General features: G+C 34.6%; 1 protein-coding gene across 3 annotated transcripts in view; it reads right to left on the minus strand.

The window, feature by feature from the left end:
* Nrk (Nik related kinase) overlaps window positions 1-18,372 on the minus strand; it is a 93,661-nt gene that overhangs the window by 53,150 nt on the left and 22,139 nt on the right. For all 3 annotated transcript variants that reach the window (XR_007209340.1, XM_048335923.1, XM_048335922.1), the window contains exons 8-16: window positions 17,925-18,003; window positions 16,725-16,900; window positions 14,896-14,956; window positions 13,186-14,473; window positions 7,985-8,046; window positions 5,730-5,824; window positions 3,862-3,959; window positions 2,415-2,776; window positions 1,567-1,882 (exon numbers count right to left, since the gene is read on the minus strand). Coding sequence is in view for 2 of the 3 variants with exons in the window: in XM_048335923.1 (XP_048191880.1) it covers window positions 1,567-1,882; window positions 2,415-2,776; window positions 3,862-3,959; window positions 5,730-5,824; window positions 7,985-8,046; window positions 13,186-14,473; window positions 14,896-14,956; window positions 16,725-16,900; window positions 17,925-18,003 (2,537 nt within the window). In the remaining variant the exon portion in view is untranslated. The remainder of the gene's footprint in view (window positions 1-1,566; window positions 1,883-2,414; window positions 2,777-3,861; window positions 3,960-5,729; window positions 5,825-7,984; window positions 8,047-13,185; window positions 14,474-14,895; window positions 14,957-16,724; window positions 16,901-17,924; window positions 18,004-18,372) is intronic.

Consider the following 18,372-nt stretch of genomic DNA (forward strand, 5'->3'; position numbering starts at 1 on the left):
ATGTTTAGAGAGCTTAGATAATATTTTCTAGGTCAGTGTTCATTAAAAGCAGATAACTAGAGTTTTAAACTAGTCTGATTTCAGAGTCTTCACTTAGCTGTGTAATACTAAATGGCCACTTAAAATAAGTTAAAAGCTTCTATTTTCCCTATTTTCATTGATTTCTTTCATAATTATTATGTGCTGATCACTGGCCAAGTCCTAAGTTGGACTCCAAGACAGGACAATTTGTAAATAATAATAATAGATAATGGATTAGATATACTTTCTTTTTAAGAATTCAAAAGCTTTTGGACAGAAAGTACTCAACAAATAAGTAAACTACAATGTCATAAGAAGAAAATGGAATGATGTTCAAAATGCTTGTAAGCACCGAAAGAGGGATATACAATTTCACCATGCCAAGACAATGCTTGGGTTGGAATGTAAAGCAACTCACTAAGCAGAGAAGAGATAAAGGAGACTGGCATCTTCAAAGCCAGTTTGTGAGACAGAACGGTAAGCTAGGAAACTAGATTGACACAATGACTTTCGCATTTTCTATTTGCATTTTCAGGCACCTAGAAAATCTTCATTTTTCAATAATAAACCTGAATACCATGTGTTCCAGGAAATTTCAGTGACAATTCCTGTTCACTTAGCATCTGTGAAGCTGCTTAATGTTTTACATCTACTAGCCAAGTTAATAAATGTCTTATGAAGTATAAATTCACTGTCTATACAACACATCACTTTAAAAATGTGTGTACTCAGACTAATGATGTAGCTCAGTGATACAGTGCTTGTTTAGAGTGCTATGGACACTGGTTCTCATATGTAGCACTGTAAAAATAAATCATATGTGTTGTAAGTTCCTGACAAAGCTAAACATAGATTTAGCATATGATCTAGCAATTTTACTTTTAGGTATATACCCTAAAAGAAGTGCTGACTCTAAGATATACACTAATGTTCATGGAAACTTATTATGATAAAAAATGGAAACAACTTTAATGAGATATGGCATAGACATACAGTGGAATTTTATTAAGTCTTTAGAAGCAATGAAACTGATACATGTTCTGGCTTGATGAACACTTGATGAACATGCTAAGTAAAATAAGCCAAATACTGCATGACTCTACATAGCTGCAAACTACAATATTGGTTACCAGGGGGCAGAGGAAGAATGAGAGATTGAGTCTTTGTTTGGAAAGATACATTTAAAAGTAACATAAAGAATGGTGACTGTTTAACAACACTGTGAATATACTAATTGCCACTGATTTGTATACTTAAAGTAGTTAAAATTTTGTTACATATGCTTTGCCATAGAAACAATACTCTTCAACACAAAAGTTGTAAGTATTAAGAGACATTTTCCCAAACATGCAACTTGAACCAAAAAAAGGCAAACAAGGGATTTTTGTACCTAAAAGTAAATAGTAACTATCCAAATTAGATGTAGACAAAGTCTGTCCACACATTAAAGATGTTTAAGCCTTGGGATAGAATGTAAAATCCATTTGAAATAGCTGAAAATGCTACCTGTCAAGGGCAGAAACACATTCACAACAGATGCATTACCTCTAGTTCAGGTTCCACCTCTTGGAAGACATGTCTCTCTAGTCTCAGGCCATCTATTTGTGAGTAATTTTCTCCACTGAATCCACATGCTCCATTCTCTTCATTGATTCCACCGACTGCCATACCACCATTATTCCTGCCACCTCTTCCACTGCCTGTATTGGCTCCATATTCTTCTTGGCCTCCAAAGGCTGCACTGGCTCCACCTACAAAACTTCTTCCATAGCTGCTCTTGGCATTACCATTTCCATAGCCTCTGCCAGCTCCATCTTTTCCATTATTACCAACTTCTTTGTAGCTTCCATCTCTGCCATATCTTGTCCAGGAAACAAGGTAAAATCAATAAGATCACGCAAAAAAACCCTAATTGAAGGGTCACTGATTTGTTTTTTACAAAAGAGCAAGCTTAATAATAAAATGTTTTAATGTTCTCTTTATGAATAAGGGGAAACATTAAATCCATGTGTGTATTAATGCAGAAAGCAAGTTGGTGTGAGAATGAAATGATTCCTGATAGAGAAGGAAAAATTCAAAAGATCCATTGACTAGATAAAGATAATCTTAAATATATTATTTATCTATATATTTCTATACAGATGGCATTGCATATGTATACATATATGTACATATATATGTAAATCTCAACTTGAATACCTCAACTTGAACCTACTAAAATGATTGAGCTGCAAATGTAGTGCTCCATTAGAACAACTTAAATAAATTATAGATCATTGAAGATCAAAATGCATACACACAATTCAATCATGTTCTTAATGCATTTTAAAAACAAGCCAAAGAATCCTGCAATTATAACACATGAGTGGGTATTAATTAAAAGGTAAACCAACCTTGGCCAATTTGAAGCACCATCGCGATTACCATGTTCATCATCAACAGACTCCTCATTGCCATTAGCATTATTTTGGTCTTCACAAACATAATTTGCCTGTTCAAACTGGTTATCCAAGCCAACATTGTCACTGGCATGGTGGTAGGTACGTCTATATGTATTAGATTCACTATCACCATCAGTATCAGCACCAGCATCATAGAGTTCCACATAATCACCATCCTCTTCAGGTGGATGAACGACAGGTGTCGGAATTAACCAATCATTCCGGAAGATTTCAGAGAGCGCATTATAGCCCACCCATTCATTTGTCAAGTATACTGGGGGTGATATTTTTCCTACTTTAAATCCATCTGGAACCTGAGTACACAAGAAAGGTTAATGTAGTATCAGTAACCTTTCATTATCTTCTACAATGGGGAACATTGTAAGATGACAATAATAAATATATTCGCTGTTCAAACAAAGCTATCCACTCACTAGATAGAGGTAAAAACTGAGTTGGGATGGGATGCAAAATCCTGACTATCAGGCTGTGGGTTTTAGTGGATTTTCGGGATCCCACAGTGAAACTTTAACTCAGCTTTTAGTTACCATGTTTTGTCTGCTTATGAGTAGACATTTGTTTTTGATTCTGGAAAGTAGGGCAGGTGATTTGATGATATTGTTTTATTGTGTAGGGTACTTGAAGTTGATAGGTTCATTTCCATGGCTTTGCTTTATATGCCATAGGTTAACAAAGTATCTCAAATGCTTAGATACATATGGCACGTGTCACAATGTAGTTTTTAGGTAGGATAGGAGTAAAGAGAACTATGCAATATATTTTTCTGTAAGAACAATACAAGGAGTTACAAGACTTTTTATCTTGCAGTAAGAGGCCACCAAGTATTTTATTTTTATACATGTTTTATCACATAAGGAATGCTATTGGAGAAAAAGTAAATATCTAACTTTTACCCCTTAATCTGTGATCAGGTTCCACAATTGCCTTTTACCACTCATCTCTCCTATATGTTTTGACACAAATTGTGAAAACATAATCTGTCTGATCAATGAAAGCTTTTCCTATTTTAAACTTCTAGGAGTCTTTAACTCTTCCTTACCTCTCACTCCCTGCATGGGAACAGGAAATATGTCTCTCTTGTTTTCTATTTAACCCAATTTTAACTGTATTATACTTGCTAAAATTATTCTTAGAAACTCAAAACTTCACTTTAAATTTTGAATTCTGGAGGCTCACATAGTAGTGGAAATTTATTTTATAAATATGAATTACTAAGTTAAAAATTTCACGTTTCCTTGTAAGTGATTAGGTCGATCAAGATGAGTTGTTGAATGCCAACTCCTATGTACAATTACTTAAGATAATAAAAACCTAATTTAAAAACAAAAAATTAAAGTTAAAAATAAAGAGACAGGAATGACTGAAGATGGAAACCTACATGGACATCAATTAGCAAGTTCTGATCAATAGTAGAATAAGGAGGTGATGACTGGGACCTCCTCAAAACCCTGGGACTCTCCTCCTCCTCAGAAGATTCTATGGGATATAAAAAAATGCATTAGTAACAATGGTAATTGACAGAGATTGCTTTCATTCATTTAGTGTATTATTTCAATCCCAATTGTTTGTCTTACAGTCTTTTCACAAATGGTACACATGGAATTAAATTGTTTCTATTCAGGAAATAGCATCTGATACATAATAATGGGGGCAGGAAGTAAGTTCTATTTTCACAGATAGCAGCAAGATCAAGGTTTGTTCAATCTGTAGACCTATATGACTTCTGTTTTCAATATTTAATGTACACTTGCTAAATATTTCTTTCTGTCTGTAGTTAGGATTGCACACAGTAAGAATGGTTGCCAGATAGAAGCACCATTACAAGATTGTATTAAGAACTGGAAGAGCTGAGGGTGTCAGTGGTCTCATATAATAACAAGCAGGAAAAGGCTCCAATAGCTAAAAGATTAAAAATGAGGCAAAATTCTGAGTTACTGAGTATAATTTTAAATATTTAAATATATTGACCCAGAGATATATTCTCATTGATTTAAGGAATGAACTGCTGGAAGAAGACAAAACTAAGGAAAGCTAGAAACTTCCTAACTAGTGCTATGCATTAGAAATGTCTGCAATGATGGAAACGGTCCATATCCACACTATCCCATACAATAGCCATACATGAAAACTGAGACTTTGAAATGTGACCTTCGTACTTGAGAAATGGATTTTTCATTTGCTTATTTATATATAAATTTTTTGCTGGTTGTTTGGCTTGAACTCTGGGCCTGGGAGCTGTCCCTGAGCTATTCAGCTCAAGGCTAACACTCTACCACTTGAGCTATAGGGCCACTTCAAGTTTTCTGGTGCTTAATTGGAGGTAAGAGTCTCACAGAATTTCCTGCTTGGGCTGACTTTGAACCATGAGACTCAAATCTTAGGCTCCTGAGTAGTTAGGACTACAGGTATCATCCACCTGCACCCAATGTGTATGCTACATTTCTGCAGATGACTTGAGGACTTGATCAGATATTTTCCCTTTGCTCATTACCGCATTGCTTAAAATTATATTATTCAGGATTTTATGATTCATGGCACAATTTTTGTTTTACTTATCATATTTTATAAGTCAATAGATTCTCTCAAAAGCACATCTTAAAACACATGAATGAAAAATTGTTATCACAATTTATGAAATTATGTTGCATGATTTGATTAATTTTTCATGTATTCTGAGTAAAATCAGCAGTGTAAAGTTTCAGACATATTTCTGAGATATGTGTACATCATATTTTGAGGAGAAATACTAAACTGACAAATGAGACAGTCTCAAAACTACTCTGTCCAATATTCTCATTTGCCTATAAATTTTAATCTTTTAGAGAAGACACTCTCAAACTCCTTTCACATATTTTTCTTATCTGGCATAGAAACGAAAATAGAGCTGGCTCTTCTAGCTCCTTAGACGTATTTTTAATTACTACTCAATTGACTCAACTGGAACTAGAAACTTTTTTTTTGTAACTGGAACTCAGTAACTGACACTTTTGTTCATGGTTAGCACTCTACCAACAGAGCCATGTCTCCAACCTCTGGGAGAAAAAATTTCAGTAAAATCATTTTCTGTTTTTTAAATGCTAGGTCTGATTACCCAATCGCCAAATGTAATGGCTTTTGGGTCCTAAATATTACTTGATCTCTCTGACATATTCTTCTTCATTCCTATTTGAAATTATTTTTTCTTGACTTTTTAAACAGAAACCATTAAACACTGGCTATGTGTAGACTGTCTATTCTTTGAATCACCTGATGCTTCTGGACAATTCCCAGGATTTTGATAACTCCTTTGTCTGATGTCAATGGGCTTCTGAGCTTGTTCCAAAAGAGACTGCTGAGGAACACTAACAAAAAGACAGAAAAAGCATGTGTAGTCTTCTCACATTCATAAGAAGCATGTACAACACAATGGATAACAAGAGGCTTTTCTTAAATATATGAATTCCTAGCACCTCAAAAAGAAGTAGAGCTTAAGGACCACTTTGCAATTTCCATTTTTGTTCAAACCTCCCATTGTATCCAGATCACAGAGAAAAACCCTCTAACACAGAAACAAATATTTAACATATATTTAACAGGTCCAATATAAATTTGGGTTACAAATTTATAACCTAAATATTAGCTTAATGGTTAAAAGATAGATATCATATCAAAATTCCATTATGCTGATAATAATTGCATGAAGTTCATATTTTATTATATATCATTACTGATTTAAATATATACATGGATAGAAGGGGTGCTTTAAGTTCCAATAAAAAACAATATTGAAAATTTCTATACTCCCTTTGGGTTTTCTACATGATAGGATTTAGGCATTAATTTAAGCTTGGAATAGACAGAAGACTTTTGTGGCCTAAACTTTCAGACAAATTATTACATAAATTTTATAAATTTGATCCTACTTTAACGTATTTAAAGGCAATGCATTATTTATAAGTTAAAAATCCTTTTGTACAACCATAGGAAGGGGATACAAGAGGATCATCAATAATAGAAGCTACGGTTTCACATCACATGTTGAAAGTAATTACAACAGTGATATAACAGTCATTTCCATAACATGGAGTTAATTTCACTTAGCATCATCTTATGTGTTCATAAGGGCTATTGGGCTCTTGTGATCCTCTGCTGTGACTAGCGTAAACCTGTGCTAATTATTCCCTATGAGGGAGACCATTATCTGAGTATATTGGAAACTGTGTATACTGGTATTAGAACTAGGAAATAGAAAGGGAATACCAAAATCGAGAGACACAGGGTAAAAAAAGACAAACGACTACAAAAGCAATACTTGCAAAACTGTTTGATATAAATCAACTGAACAACTCATGGGAGGAAAGGTAAATGGAGAGGGGGGAGGGGGGAATGAGGGAGGCAGTAACAAACAGTACAAGAAATGTATCCAATGCCTAATGTATGAAAGTGTAACCTCTCTGTACCTCAGTTTGACAATAAAAATTTAACAAAAACAATCCTTTTGTAAAGTGAATAATCATTGCAAGTTTAACACTAAATTCAATTTTATATATTGAATTCTACTAAAATTTATATTTCATAGTACTAAAAACAATTATTCAAAACCTGTGTTTGAGGTTAGAAGTTTATTGTGAACCCATTCACTGATAATGCAGAGAGAAAGAACAGTCCTCAGTCTTGCTTTCTAATTTTTCAAGATTTCTCTGTATTTATTTAGTTTAAATATATGAACACATGGCATTAAAAATAACAAAGTAGAAACTGACATTACTACATAAACATCGACTCTCTGTACTATGACTATATTGTCCAGTATCTTGAATCTAGGGAGTGCAAAGAAATACTTATGAAGTGACTGACTGACTGAATGAATATAACTTAACTTCTCTCCATTGTGGGTTATAGTTATTAGGGGCACACATTTTAGAGAACCTACTCAAAAATTAGGCTCTCAAATAGAACACATGACAGATGACATATAAAATATAGAACATGCCTTTTAAAAGCCATTGAAGATTACAGAAAATACAAAGATAAAAAATAAATTGTTTGAGGTCAATATTGCATATAATTTTGTAAAGATGAAATATGGAGTCATAGATCTCATTTTAACTATAGAACACTTTTAAGGCTTGTCCGTTCTGTATGATTTGCTTCCACATTTTAGCATAGTGTTTATTATTATTATCTAGTACATGTAAAAATAGTGACTAGAAAACTCTCAATCTTTATCACGAATTAATTATTGGATATCTTAAAATAATTCATTGTTATTAATTCATTCTTTTACATATGAGTTTTGCTGCTAATGATCAAAATGAATGACATGGGGGTTGCAGAAGTAAAGTCCTTGCTACTGAATGATTGCACTTAAGGTTTTAAATGTGGAACATTCATGCCAATGGTTATTCTGTCATTAAAACTTTAGCTCAAACTTCACAGAGAACTTAGTGTTAAAGGGACAAAGTTTCATTTCCCATGTGATAAGCTCCAGTAATTTGTAAACAGAAATAAGAGATACATACCTTGGAGAGAACGTCACACGCTGATTGTGGTTGTTACGTGTAGAACTAGATCTCTCTTGGACCTTAAAGACACAATTTAATAATTTGGTGGAATTGGTCTCATTCATAAATTCTTCTGAGTTGTTAATTGATTAGAAATTCGTTCATCTATATTTTCCTAAACATGCAACTTAGAATTTGTATGTCCTATTTTTGTAGTTAATTCTAGCAATATATTAGAACTGCGTAACCTAAACTCTGATGACTTACTTGAATTTTAGCATAGGAAGAAATACTTTAGAACATATAATCAAAGCCCTTCATAGTACTGTTGTGAAATAGGAGGTCTAATAATAAACCTGGCTTTTCTAGTAATTTTGTACCAAGGTAAAGGAACAGCTAGGAAAGTGCTCTATCACTCAAGCCATGTCTCCAACCTAAAGTCAAAGGAAGATCTAAAATAGAATGAACTTCTCAAAATTTAAGAATTTAAGGTAAGTGTCTTAATCACACATTTAAGCTAACTTGAGGTTTTGAAAGGTGGTCATAAACACATACACATCATTAAAATGTCAAGAATCTTAATGTCCCATGTCAAAGAAAGGTATGAGTGTTTTTGTTTGCAATTTGTGCTTTTATAATCAGTGTTCCAAAGACTTTCTGCCTCAAAGGATTTTTACAATTATTATTATTATTTTATGATTATGTAGTTGTACAAAGGGGTTTCAATTCCATAAGAGAATTTGAATTTTACTAATTATATATGTATCAACTAGAATAGAGCACTCAAGAAATATCATTTAAATGAGTCAGCTTCATCAATGGGGAAAATTGAGTTTCTGTTCACCTTTGTATTTTTGCCTTGTTCGTTTAGTTTTGTATTCCTAGGTTTCTACTCACAATAGTCTTTAACTACTGAAAAAAAGGTCATTATGATATGAAATGAGAACAAGATACTTTAGGAAGTATAATGTTATAGTTTTAGAATTCTCATACTGATAAAATTATAGTTTCTACAAACTGTACTAGTCCTAAAAAAACATTTTTCTGATGACTTATCTGGGCTGTTTTACATTCTTGATAGACTGTAGAAAAGTGAAAAACACTGTCAATGTTCACATGTTTTATTAACAAGGGTTTCCAAATATAACCAGCTGCTTGGTAGAATGCACCTAACTATTTTTTTCTGCTTTTAATTCAGATAACTGGCATTACATCAATCCAGTGAAAACTGCTTAATTTATGGACTAGCTTTCAGGAAGATTTACTTTATTTTATTCAGAGATTTGGTCTTACTATTTTGCCCAGATTGGCCTTGAACTCCTGGGCTCAAGTAATCTCCTTGCCTTTGACCCAAAATAGCTAGGTATTATATTATTAAAGGTATGTACCATTAAAATCTTCTGCTGAAGAGCTTATCAACAATAATAATATAGTCCAAAATAAGCAAAATTGATACTGAGGAAAAATACTAAAGATAAAGTTCAGAAAGGGAAAAGTGAAATAATTAGTAAAAGTAGCATAGGCTAAGAGATACAATGAATTCCAAGACAAATTCAGCACATACATTTCCTGATTACAGTGTAATGCTTAAGGTAAGAAATTATTGCCTGGGGTTACAAGTTATATACTAAGGTGGAGAGGAAGATACTGCTTCCTCTTATTAAATAATGCAATACAGTTCATGGTCCTGAAAATGGCTAGTATTTATAAAGCAATAGCCTCAGTTACTTGCTACACATGACTGTTAGTATTGAGGGAACAGGAAAAATGTATTGTAAAAGAATTATCTCTGAAAGAATTTATAGTAATCTCCTCTGGAGCATTTTAGGTTGCTTAATATCTTGTACTGACTAGGCACAACATTGGGACTCATGACTGACCATCAATAAGGCAAGAGCTAGTGTTCTTCATTCATGTACTCACTAATATATCTATCTTAGTAACTAAAATTTTTAAATGATTGGCTGTGTGAAATCCTGGCTATGGTAATGTTAACATAACAACCAAGCCCACAACTGTAGTCTCATTAAAGCATGTATTAAATGGGATAACACTAATGTAGTCATGAAAAGAGACATACCCTGATAGTGAGTATGACTTAATTGTTCCCATAAGTATAAAAATAATAAGCCACAGATTAGTTTATATCACAAATAGCATCCTAGATCAGAGACAAGGAAAAACATGTGTCTGATAATGATACAAACTGAGCTACCACATTTTTCATGAATAATATTTTTACTTAAAGAATGATCAACAAACTTTGTTCAAACTATGGTTTCCTGGTAGATATTTTATTTTAAATGAATGAAGTAAATCTGTTAAATCTGTTAATCTTCGTTCTCAATGATAAAAATTCAAGCTTTCAAAGGAAAAATTAAAAATACATAAACTATATGCCACAGAGCACTTGACAGTTTAAGGTGATATTGGCAAATGTGGCTTTTTGATACCATATAATGAAGTACGCAAACAACTATATGCACCATAAACGAGTCTTTTCTAATGAATGAAAGCATGATGTTAAAAATCATGCATCACCAAAATATCTATTCTCAACACAAGCTGCCTCATAGATTTTATAATTGATAATTATACAAAATTTCATCAGTGTAATTTTAGATTCCACTTGTCTAGTTTGTGGTATATTATCAGAATATGTACAATTTTCTGGAAAACATACAAATTCTCCCTTTCCAACTACCTATATATGAGATGCCAGCTTTTACTCATAGACTTCAACCAAAACAACATATGGTCACAGAGTGAATACTGAAGAAAATATGAAAGTCCAACTTTTTTTCTATTAAGACATATTATAGTAAAGTGATCTGAAAAAACAGTAAAACAATGCTAGTATTTCTAAACTTTTATTTTGGAAAATAGATATTTTTCATTAAAATTTATATGTTGTTGAATAATTGATTCTTTTTAAAGAATTAAAATGTTTATCATCTAGGGAGTTTTAATGAGTTAAATATTGAATGACAGTGCATATAATCAACTAAAGCTTTGTGGTGTCCTCAATATTTAAGATTATAAAGAAAATTTCAGGAACCACTACTTAAGGCCTTTATTAATGTCGTAGTAACTCATACTGGGAGTTTTACCTCATCTTCAATAAGATTTGGAACAAATGGCTGCATGGGTTCTATTTGGACTTTGGACTGAATGAACTATTTCATCATTGTATGATTATTCATCTTGTTTGTCCTTTGACACAAAAAAGATTGTATTTTAATTTTAGTTCAAATGTAAATGATAGGAACAACTCCACCATTCTAGTACATAACTGAAAAGAATAACTTCCACATATAAAACATGATTTATACCAGTAGTTTTAGGTAGTTTTTTATTCTTAGTCCCTTTTAGAGTTTGAAGAATGCTACAGATTCTCTACAGAAAACTGCATATAGATGTATGGATTTGCATATATTTCGAGAGGAATTGCTACATCTTAAAGCTCATCTATGGGAAGTGGATTAAAACATCTGGTCTAAAGCTCTATAACTCATAAACTCACCAACTTTTCACATTTAGTAAACTGTTATAGTAGATAAGTTTTATCTTTCTGAGGAATAGAAGATCTGTAATATAGAGATGTAAATATTCCTCCCTAAATATCCTGAAGGACTTCAGAAACTTTGTGTTTCTCTTTAAGTCAAGCAATACCATCTCTTCTACTTAAGGAATGTAATAGTCATTTGTAATGAATGTGGAATGAGTTGGCCCATCAAAGTAAGTCTCTAAACTCAGGTATTCTAAATTCAGGTCTCTAAATTCAGATATTCAAATATGACTGTTATTTCCTTTAGGTTTTCTTTAAGGACTACAGATAAAGATAGGAATGTCTTTACAAGAACTTAGGATAATGGAACTAGGAAGTTTGACCACTTTCAGCTTTTTTTTTTTTTTTTTTGCCAGTCCTGGGCCTTGGACTCAGGGCTTGAGCACTGTCCCTGGCTTCTCTTTGCTCAAGGCTAGCACTCTGCCACTTGAGCCACAGCGCCACTCCTGGCTGTTTTCTATATATGTGGTGCTGGGGAATTGACCCCAGGGCTTCATGTATAGGAGGCAAGCACTCTTGCCAATAGGCCATATTCCCAGCCCTCGGCTATTTTAAAATGGCTTCCTGCATATATATTAAAATAATGAATTACAATAAGTATATACTATGCTGATAGCACTACAAGCCTTTCAGAGATAAATGAAAGTATTTTTCCTAATGTAAAACCTATTAGGTCTGGCTGGTCAATAGGGCTCATTGACAGTAGTCATTAACATGCTAGTTGACCTAATTTCTCCCAAATATCACCAGTTCAGACTCAAATCTTCCCTCTTCCATTTGGTTTCTTTTCTCTTTATATTCTAGGAGCTATATATCCATTTCCTCTTTTTAGTCTTCCTTCTTGATGCTTTTCCTTTTTCTTATGTCGAGCATGCCAAGAAATTGCCATTTGTTCAATTGATTCAATGTGCACAAACCTTTATCTAGAATTCAGATAAGGTTATCTGTAATTACTCCATCAATTATTATTAAGTTAGTGGATGTAGATAATAAGGTTTAATTTAGTATCACCATAATACCTTTTTTTGTAAATGGGTGCTGAAAGTACTAGAAAACAAATGTTTTTCCTAGTCTTCTTTTCTGACCACATTAATTTGCTTTTGAATCTCAAAAACTCTTCATTATCTGATCAGTGTTGCCAGCTTGTATCTAACAACTGCAGATAAATATTATCCATCTATATTAGAGAATTTTGAAATAATATTTTATTGATGGTTCCTAAATAAGATAGAAGTTAACACATTATATCCTATGAAGCAGGCACTCTACCACTAGGCCATATTCCCAACAGAAGTTAACAAATTATACTCTACAATTTAATATGGGCAGATATTAAGTTATAACTGTTTTTATAGTATATTGTCTATGCAGCCATGTCATTGATTCATTACACAAAGGTGGTGATGAATTAGAGAGAGAAGTTATAAATATTATTGAAATTTATAAAGATAAAGGTTGCAGACTGAAAATAGTAATTTCTTGTTAAGGGAATAATAGGTAGAAAACTAATAAAGCTGTATATCTAAAGACACATTATTTGAACAGCTTTTTTCCATATTTGATCAGACTAGCTAGAAACATGAAAATTCTTTTGAAAGAAAAACAAACATAAGCATTAACTAGCACGTGGGAAAACATGAAAAAATAGCACCCTTACATTTTCAACTTGTCTCAGTTCCTCCTCATGCTGATTAAAGATGTCCTCCCATCTGCGTTGGCGCCTTTGTCTGCGGGCTTCTACATCTTCAAGTTCAAGCTGTTCAGTTCTCCGTAAGGACTTTGCCCTAAACCTTTTTGGTGAAAGTCTTTTTGCTAATGCTTGCCTTAAACTAGAAACTTTTGATTTTTTCTTCCTAGTCTGTTCTGGTTGAGTGTAAAACATGTTCAGTGAGAGGTTTTCTATCAGGCTTTGCAGTGGACCAAGTGGCTTTGAGCTACATGCATTTGGTGCGTGAAGCAAGTCTCTTGAGAGTCCCTCTATCAGAGCTTGAACTGACTCAACTGCCTGTGAGGTCTCTAGTGTCCAGGCCTGTGGCTGAGGTGACTCTTCATTTCCCTCCCTTACTGGAATGAGCACCTGAGTATCCAAATGTAGTGGCAAGAGAACATGGTGGTTCTGTGAGAGCAGGGGCAGGAACACTTGGGCATGTACTAGCAATGTCTCAGGTGCCTGAGCCTCTATCTCAGCCTCTGCAGGCTCAGCAGCCTGTTCCTGTACCTCTGGCTGTTCAGGTGCTTGGTTCTCGTCCAGATGCTGTTCAGGAAGCTGGTTCTGCCCCTGCCTTTGTTCAGCAGCCCGGCCTTGTCTTTGTGGTTGTTCAGGTACCCGATCTTGCCCCTGAAATTCCTCTGGCACCTGGTCCAGATCTTGAGGCTGTTCTGATGCTAGGGCTTGAACCTGTGCCTGGGCCTGCACCTGAGACTGTTTCTGGGCCTGTTCTGGTGCCTGTTTGTGGTCCTTTGCCAAGGCCTGTTTCTGTGCCTGAGCCTGAGCCTCTTTCTTTTTCTGGGCCTGAGCCTGTTGTTTTTTGGGGATGGAGCTCTGTATCTGTGAAAGCCTAGGCATCTTGCCCTGAGCCTGTAGTGGCATGAACATCCCAGATATTCTCCGTAGTCGTGGGGGTGCCTTAATCTCCATGTGTAGAGGCCTAAATGCAGTACCCTTCACCTGACCTTGTAGTGGCATGAAAACCCTAGCTGCATTGTGTAATTGTTGAGGTTCCTGCACCTGACCCTGTAGAGGCCTTTGTGTACTGTCCGGTGGCTGTATGGGCATGAACATCCTATATGCCCCTTGAAGTTGCTCAAGTGCCTGAACCTGTGGCTCTTCTTCATCAGGTAACCACCTCGGCTGAGCGGGTTCTCCATGAAGGACTCTAAGTGGTCTGCATCTGCTGCTGGTTGGTATTCTTAAAAGTTCATGAGTACAAGAGGATCCTCTGAAATAAACGTACAAATGATTGCCATGCAATTAGCTTTCAGTGGAATAGAGCCATCCAGGAGAATTGCTATCACTTTAAAAGATGGATTTTTTTTTTTTGCAGAAAGGATATTTAAGTATTTTTTCTGGATTTTCCTATAATATCTGAAATATTGTGCTGATAATATTTATAATGGTAATATATTAAACTGTTAATGGAGTCTGATAATCTATTGACCATACTGTTGCTACATATGAAGCATACTTTGGGTAGTAAAAACTATTTTCTCAGTATTTCCCATCATTATCACATGGAACTAGATATGTTATTTTACATATTGGTAAGGATTAAGTTGTTCTGATATAAAAACAACAGTATGGAGTCAAGTGCTTTATGTAAATTGCTATCATCAAAGTATATATGCAAATTATTTGACTTACCTGAATCTTCTCATGGTGTACTGTTCCTTAATAGCTTCTCTTTCAAAAACCAGAGGGATCCCTTTTTATAAAAGAGAAAAAGCAAAGATGGATTTAATTCACCTTAGTCACTTCATCCTGCAATGCTCAATATGTAGACTGAATTCATAAGGACAAACAGCCTTTCAAGTGCCCTGAATGGTGATGTAAACTATATTCTATGCCTACAATAGCATGTAACTATTTCAAGAAGATTCATTTCTGTGGTTATAGGAAAGGCAATGTAGCAATATACTAGCTCCAGTTATAAAGAGAAAGAAAACGGAATGGGGAAAATGGAGAATGGGACAAAAACACAGACTGTATGGCTTGGGATTAAAAATTTAATTCTTTGTTTTGTTTGTTTTAATACATCTGAAACATTCCACCGCTTTTCTGTCAGTTATGCTGCTACTATTGACAGAGGATTGCAAATTGAAGATATTCTTATTCTTTTGAATTTTCTATATGAAAATGAACATGACAAATACATTTATATCTTCAGCATAAAGGTCATATAAATTGGAACTTTTCCTGCAAGTACCATTGTGGAAATCATATAACTCTGGATATTAGGCCCATGTGTTGTTTTTATGCATTCATTAGGGACTAGCTGGTCTCTGCGCTGTACCTCTAATACTTTCATCACGAGGTGTAAAATGTTAATGTTTTCATTTGAAAACAGGATGTGTATAGTTTTACACAAGGAAAAAGCATCAATCACTGCAGTAAATCCTATAGCTGAACTGATGCTTGTTTGTTATCTTCTTCTGGTTCCCTGTTCCCATTATTACTCTTTACCCTGAATACAGTCTCTAAAATGAAATGTAGGGAAAATGATAAATATAAATTACAGTTTCCTCTTTCTAAACACAAGATTTCTAGAAAATCATCCTGTATTTTGACCGTTGATTATTACTTCTACTGTATGAATTAGTTCCAATAGTTATGTCTTATAATTGGATATTAGTACATAAGATGAACTTCAGGGCTGGGAATGTGGCCTAGTGGTAGAGTGCTTGGGTAGCATGCACGAAGCCCTGGATTCGATTCCTCAGCACCACATAAACAGAAAAGGCCAGAAGTGGCACTGTGGCTCAAGTGGTAGAGTGCTAGCCTTGAACAAAAAGAAACCAGGAACAGTGCTCAGACCCTGAGTTCGAGCCCCAGGACTGGCAAAAAAAGAGAGAGATGAACTTCATGTAGTATACAAAATTAGCATTTAACAAATGCTTACAGACTCATTTATGAATTAAAATATTTGCTTAACATTGTCTTGTCACCAAATTCTATTCAAGGCATTCAAGATCTTTAAATATGTAACTACTTGACAGGTCTAATGGACAACAATGCGTAATCTCACAGGTAAGTGCTCTGGCAAGAAGCAATCAATTAAATGAAAGCACATATTATTAGAAAAAACTAAATATTGAAGCCCTGAAAGTTTCATTTTCAACCTAATTATGTAATAACATTTTTTTTCTTAGAGATAATAAAGGAAAGCTGGGTACTGGTAGCTCATGCCTATAAATCTAGCTACTCAGGAGCTAAGATCTGGGGATCACAACTCAAAGCCAGCAAAAAAGAAAGAAATGGAGCTGTGGCTGAACTGAAAGAGCACCAGCCTTGAGCAAAAAAGCAAATAGACAGCTCCTACACCCTGATTTCAAGTTCTTGCTCTCTCTCACTCTCGCTCTCTTTCACTCGCTTGCTCTCTCACTTGATCGCACCCACACACAAGAAAATAAAGGAGTGAATTTTGTTTTCATCTGAATGCTCATTCCTGTGATTAAAAATTCCACATGTTCTACCTTTTTTCTCTCTTTTCTTAATGATTCCAATAAGATGCTTTGTTAATGACTCCACAATATGCCGCTCATGTTTTATATTGTGAACAAATGGGTGCTGAAGCATGTTCGTAGAAGTAGGACGAAACAGAAAGTTTTTTATCATGCACTTTTCCATGAAATTGTGGAACTTGCGGGACCTAAAAAAGATTCAGAGGAATAGAAGAGAATCTTCAGTCCTGCCACATGTCTTTTTATCCCACCTACAGGCCACTTTAATGATAATATTTTTGAAAGAGTTGCCTCTAGTTATAATTGTCTTTTCTATTAGCAGATATCATGGAATGTGACAGTATACATTATACAATGAGGTTATTTAAGCTTCAGAAAAAGAGGCCAGATAAACAATACTTTCTATCCAGATAATAATTTCAAAGAATACAGCAGTATGAACATGGTAAAAGTTCATGCAGTGATATTACAATTAAACAGTTAATATGATATATGTAGTCTGTGATACTAGATTGCTCTTCCCCAGAACAGTTATCCTCTGAAGCCTAAATGCTTCATTTATGTTGTGCACAGATACAAAGGGGCATAGATACAAAGATGCAAAAGGAAGGTGCTTAACTAAACCACCATAAAAATAGCTCATGGAAGAAGATGTGGCTAGATCTCTTTCATCTGTGAAAAGGGTTCAGCTGAATTACAAGGACAAATGCCAGCAATCAAATCATAGTCATCACATAGAGTGAAAGAAGTAAATACTAAGAATAAGCCAGAGTGTAATGAAATCAACAAGAATTTTCAAGTTTGCCTGACTTGTTCCCTCTGGAAGAATTAGCACTCTGTTTTAGGTGTGTGGATATTTAATTTCATGGACTGATGGGCTGGTCATCACAATCACTGCCTATCAATGCTCAGTGAGAAAAATGCCCCCCCCCCCAAATTACTATTGGTTCCTCTCATCTGGGAAACATCTGAAAAAATGCCCAATAAAGACAGGGCAGTAATATCTTCCTTTGAGAATATTACTTCTTTCTAGCTGGATACTTAGCTCTTGAAGAAAATTGATTATTTAGATTTTCCAGGTATGACTCCTGGATTATCATAACTATTTTCCAACAAAGATGGCGAAGAACTGACCAAATGAATGAGAACTGATATACAAAAATACAAAATCAAATGTGTTTAAGACAATGAGATTAAGACATTAATCTTTACCATCCACTGGATTTGACTGTGGGGGCAGATTCACGCAAAATAACGAACAGGGCTTCCAAGGGCTGAAGATTACATAGAGCTGTAAAGGGAAATTGATAGGTTTACCAACAATGCAAAGGATCACTAAAGCACACTCCTCACGCCAGAGGTATTGTCTATTCTTCTATGCATCCTGCTGAATAAACACTAAGGGATGAAGATCTACATAAGAATGCAAAAAGCACAAAAATTGCACTAGATAGTATTCTATAACATCAATGTTACTAGGTGTGGCAAATAATTCAGTTAGATAAAAATTTGAATCTGGGCATCAGTCACTCACATCTGCAATCCTGCCTACTCAGCAGGCTAAGATTTGAGGACCATGGCTTTTTGTGGATTAATTGGAAATGGAGTTCCATGGACTTTTCTTCCTGGACTGGCTTTGAACTATGCTTCTCTGGACCTC

This window comes from Perognathus longimembris, chromosome 28 (assembly GCF_023159225.1).
Source record: "Perognathus longimembris pacificus isolate PPM17 chromosome 28, ASM2315922v1, whole genome shotgun sequence".
Taxonomy (NCBI): domain Eukaryota; kingdom Metazoa; phylum Chordata; class Mammalia; order Rodentia; family Heteromyidae; genus Perognathus; species Perognathus longimembris.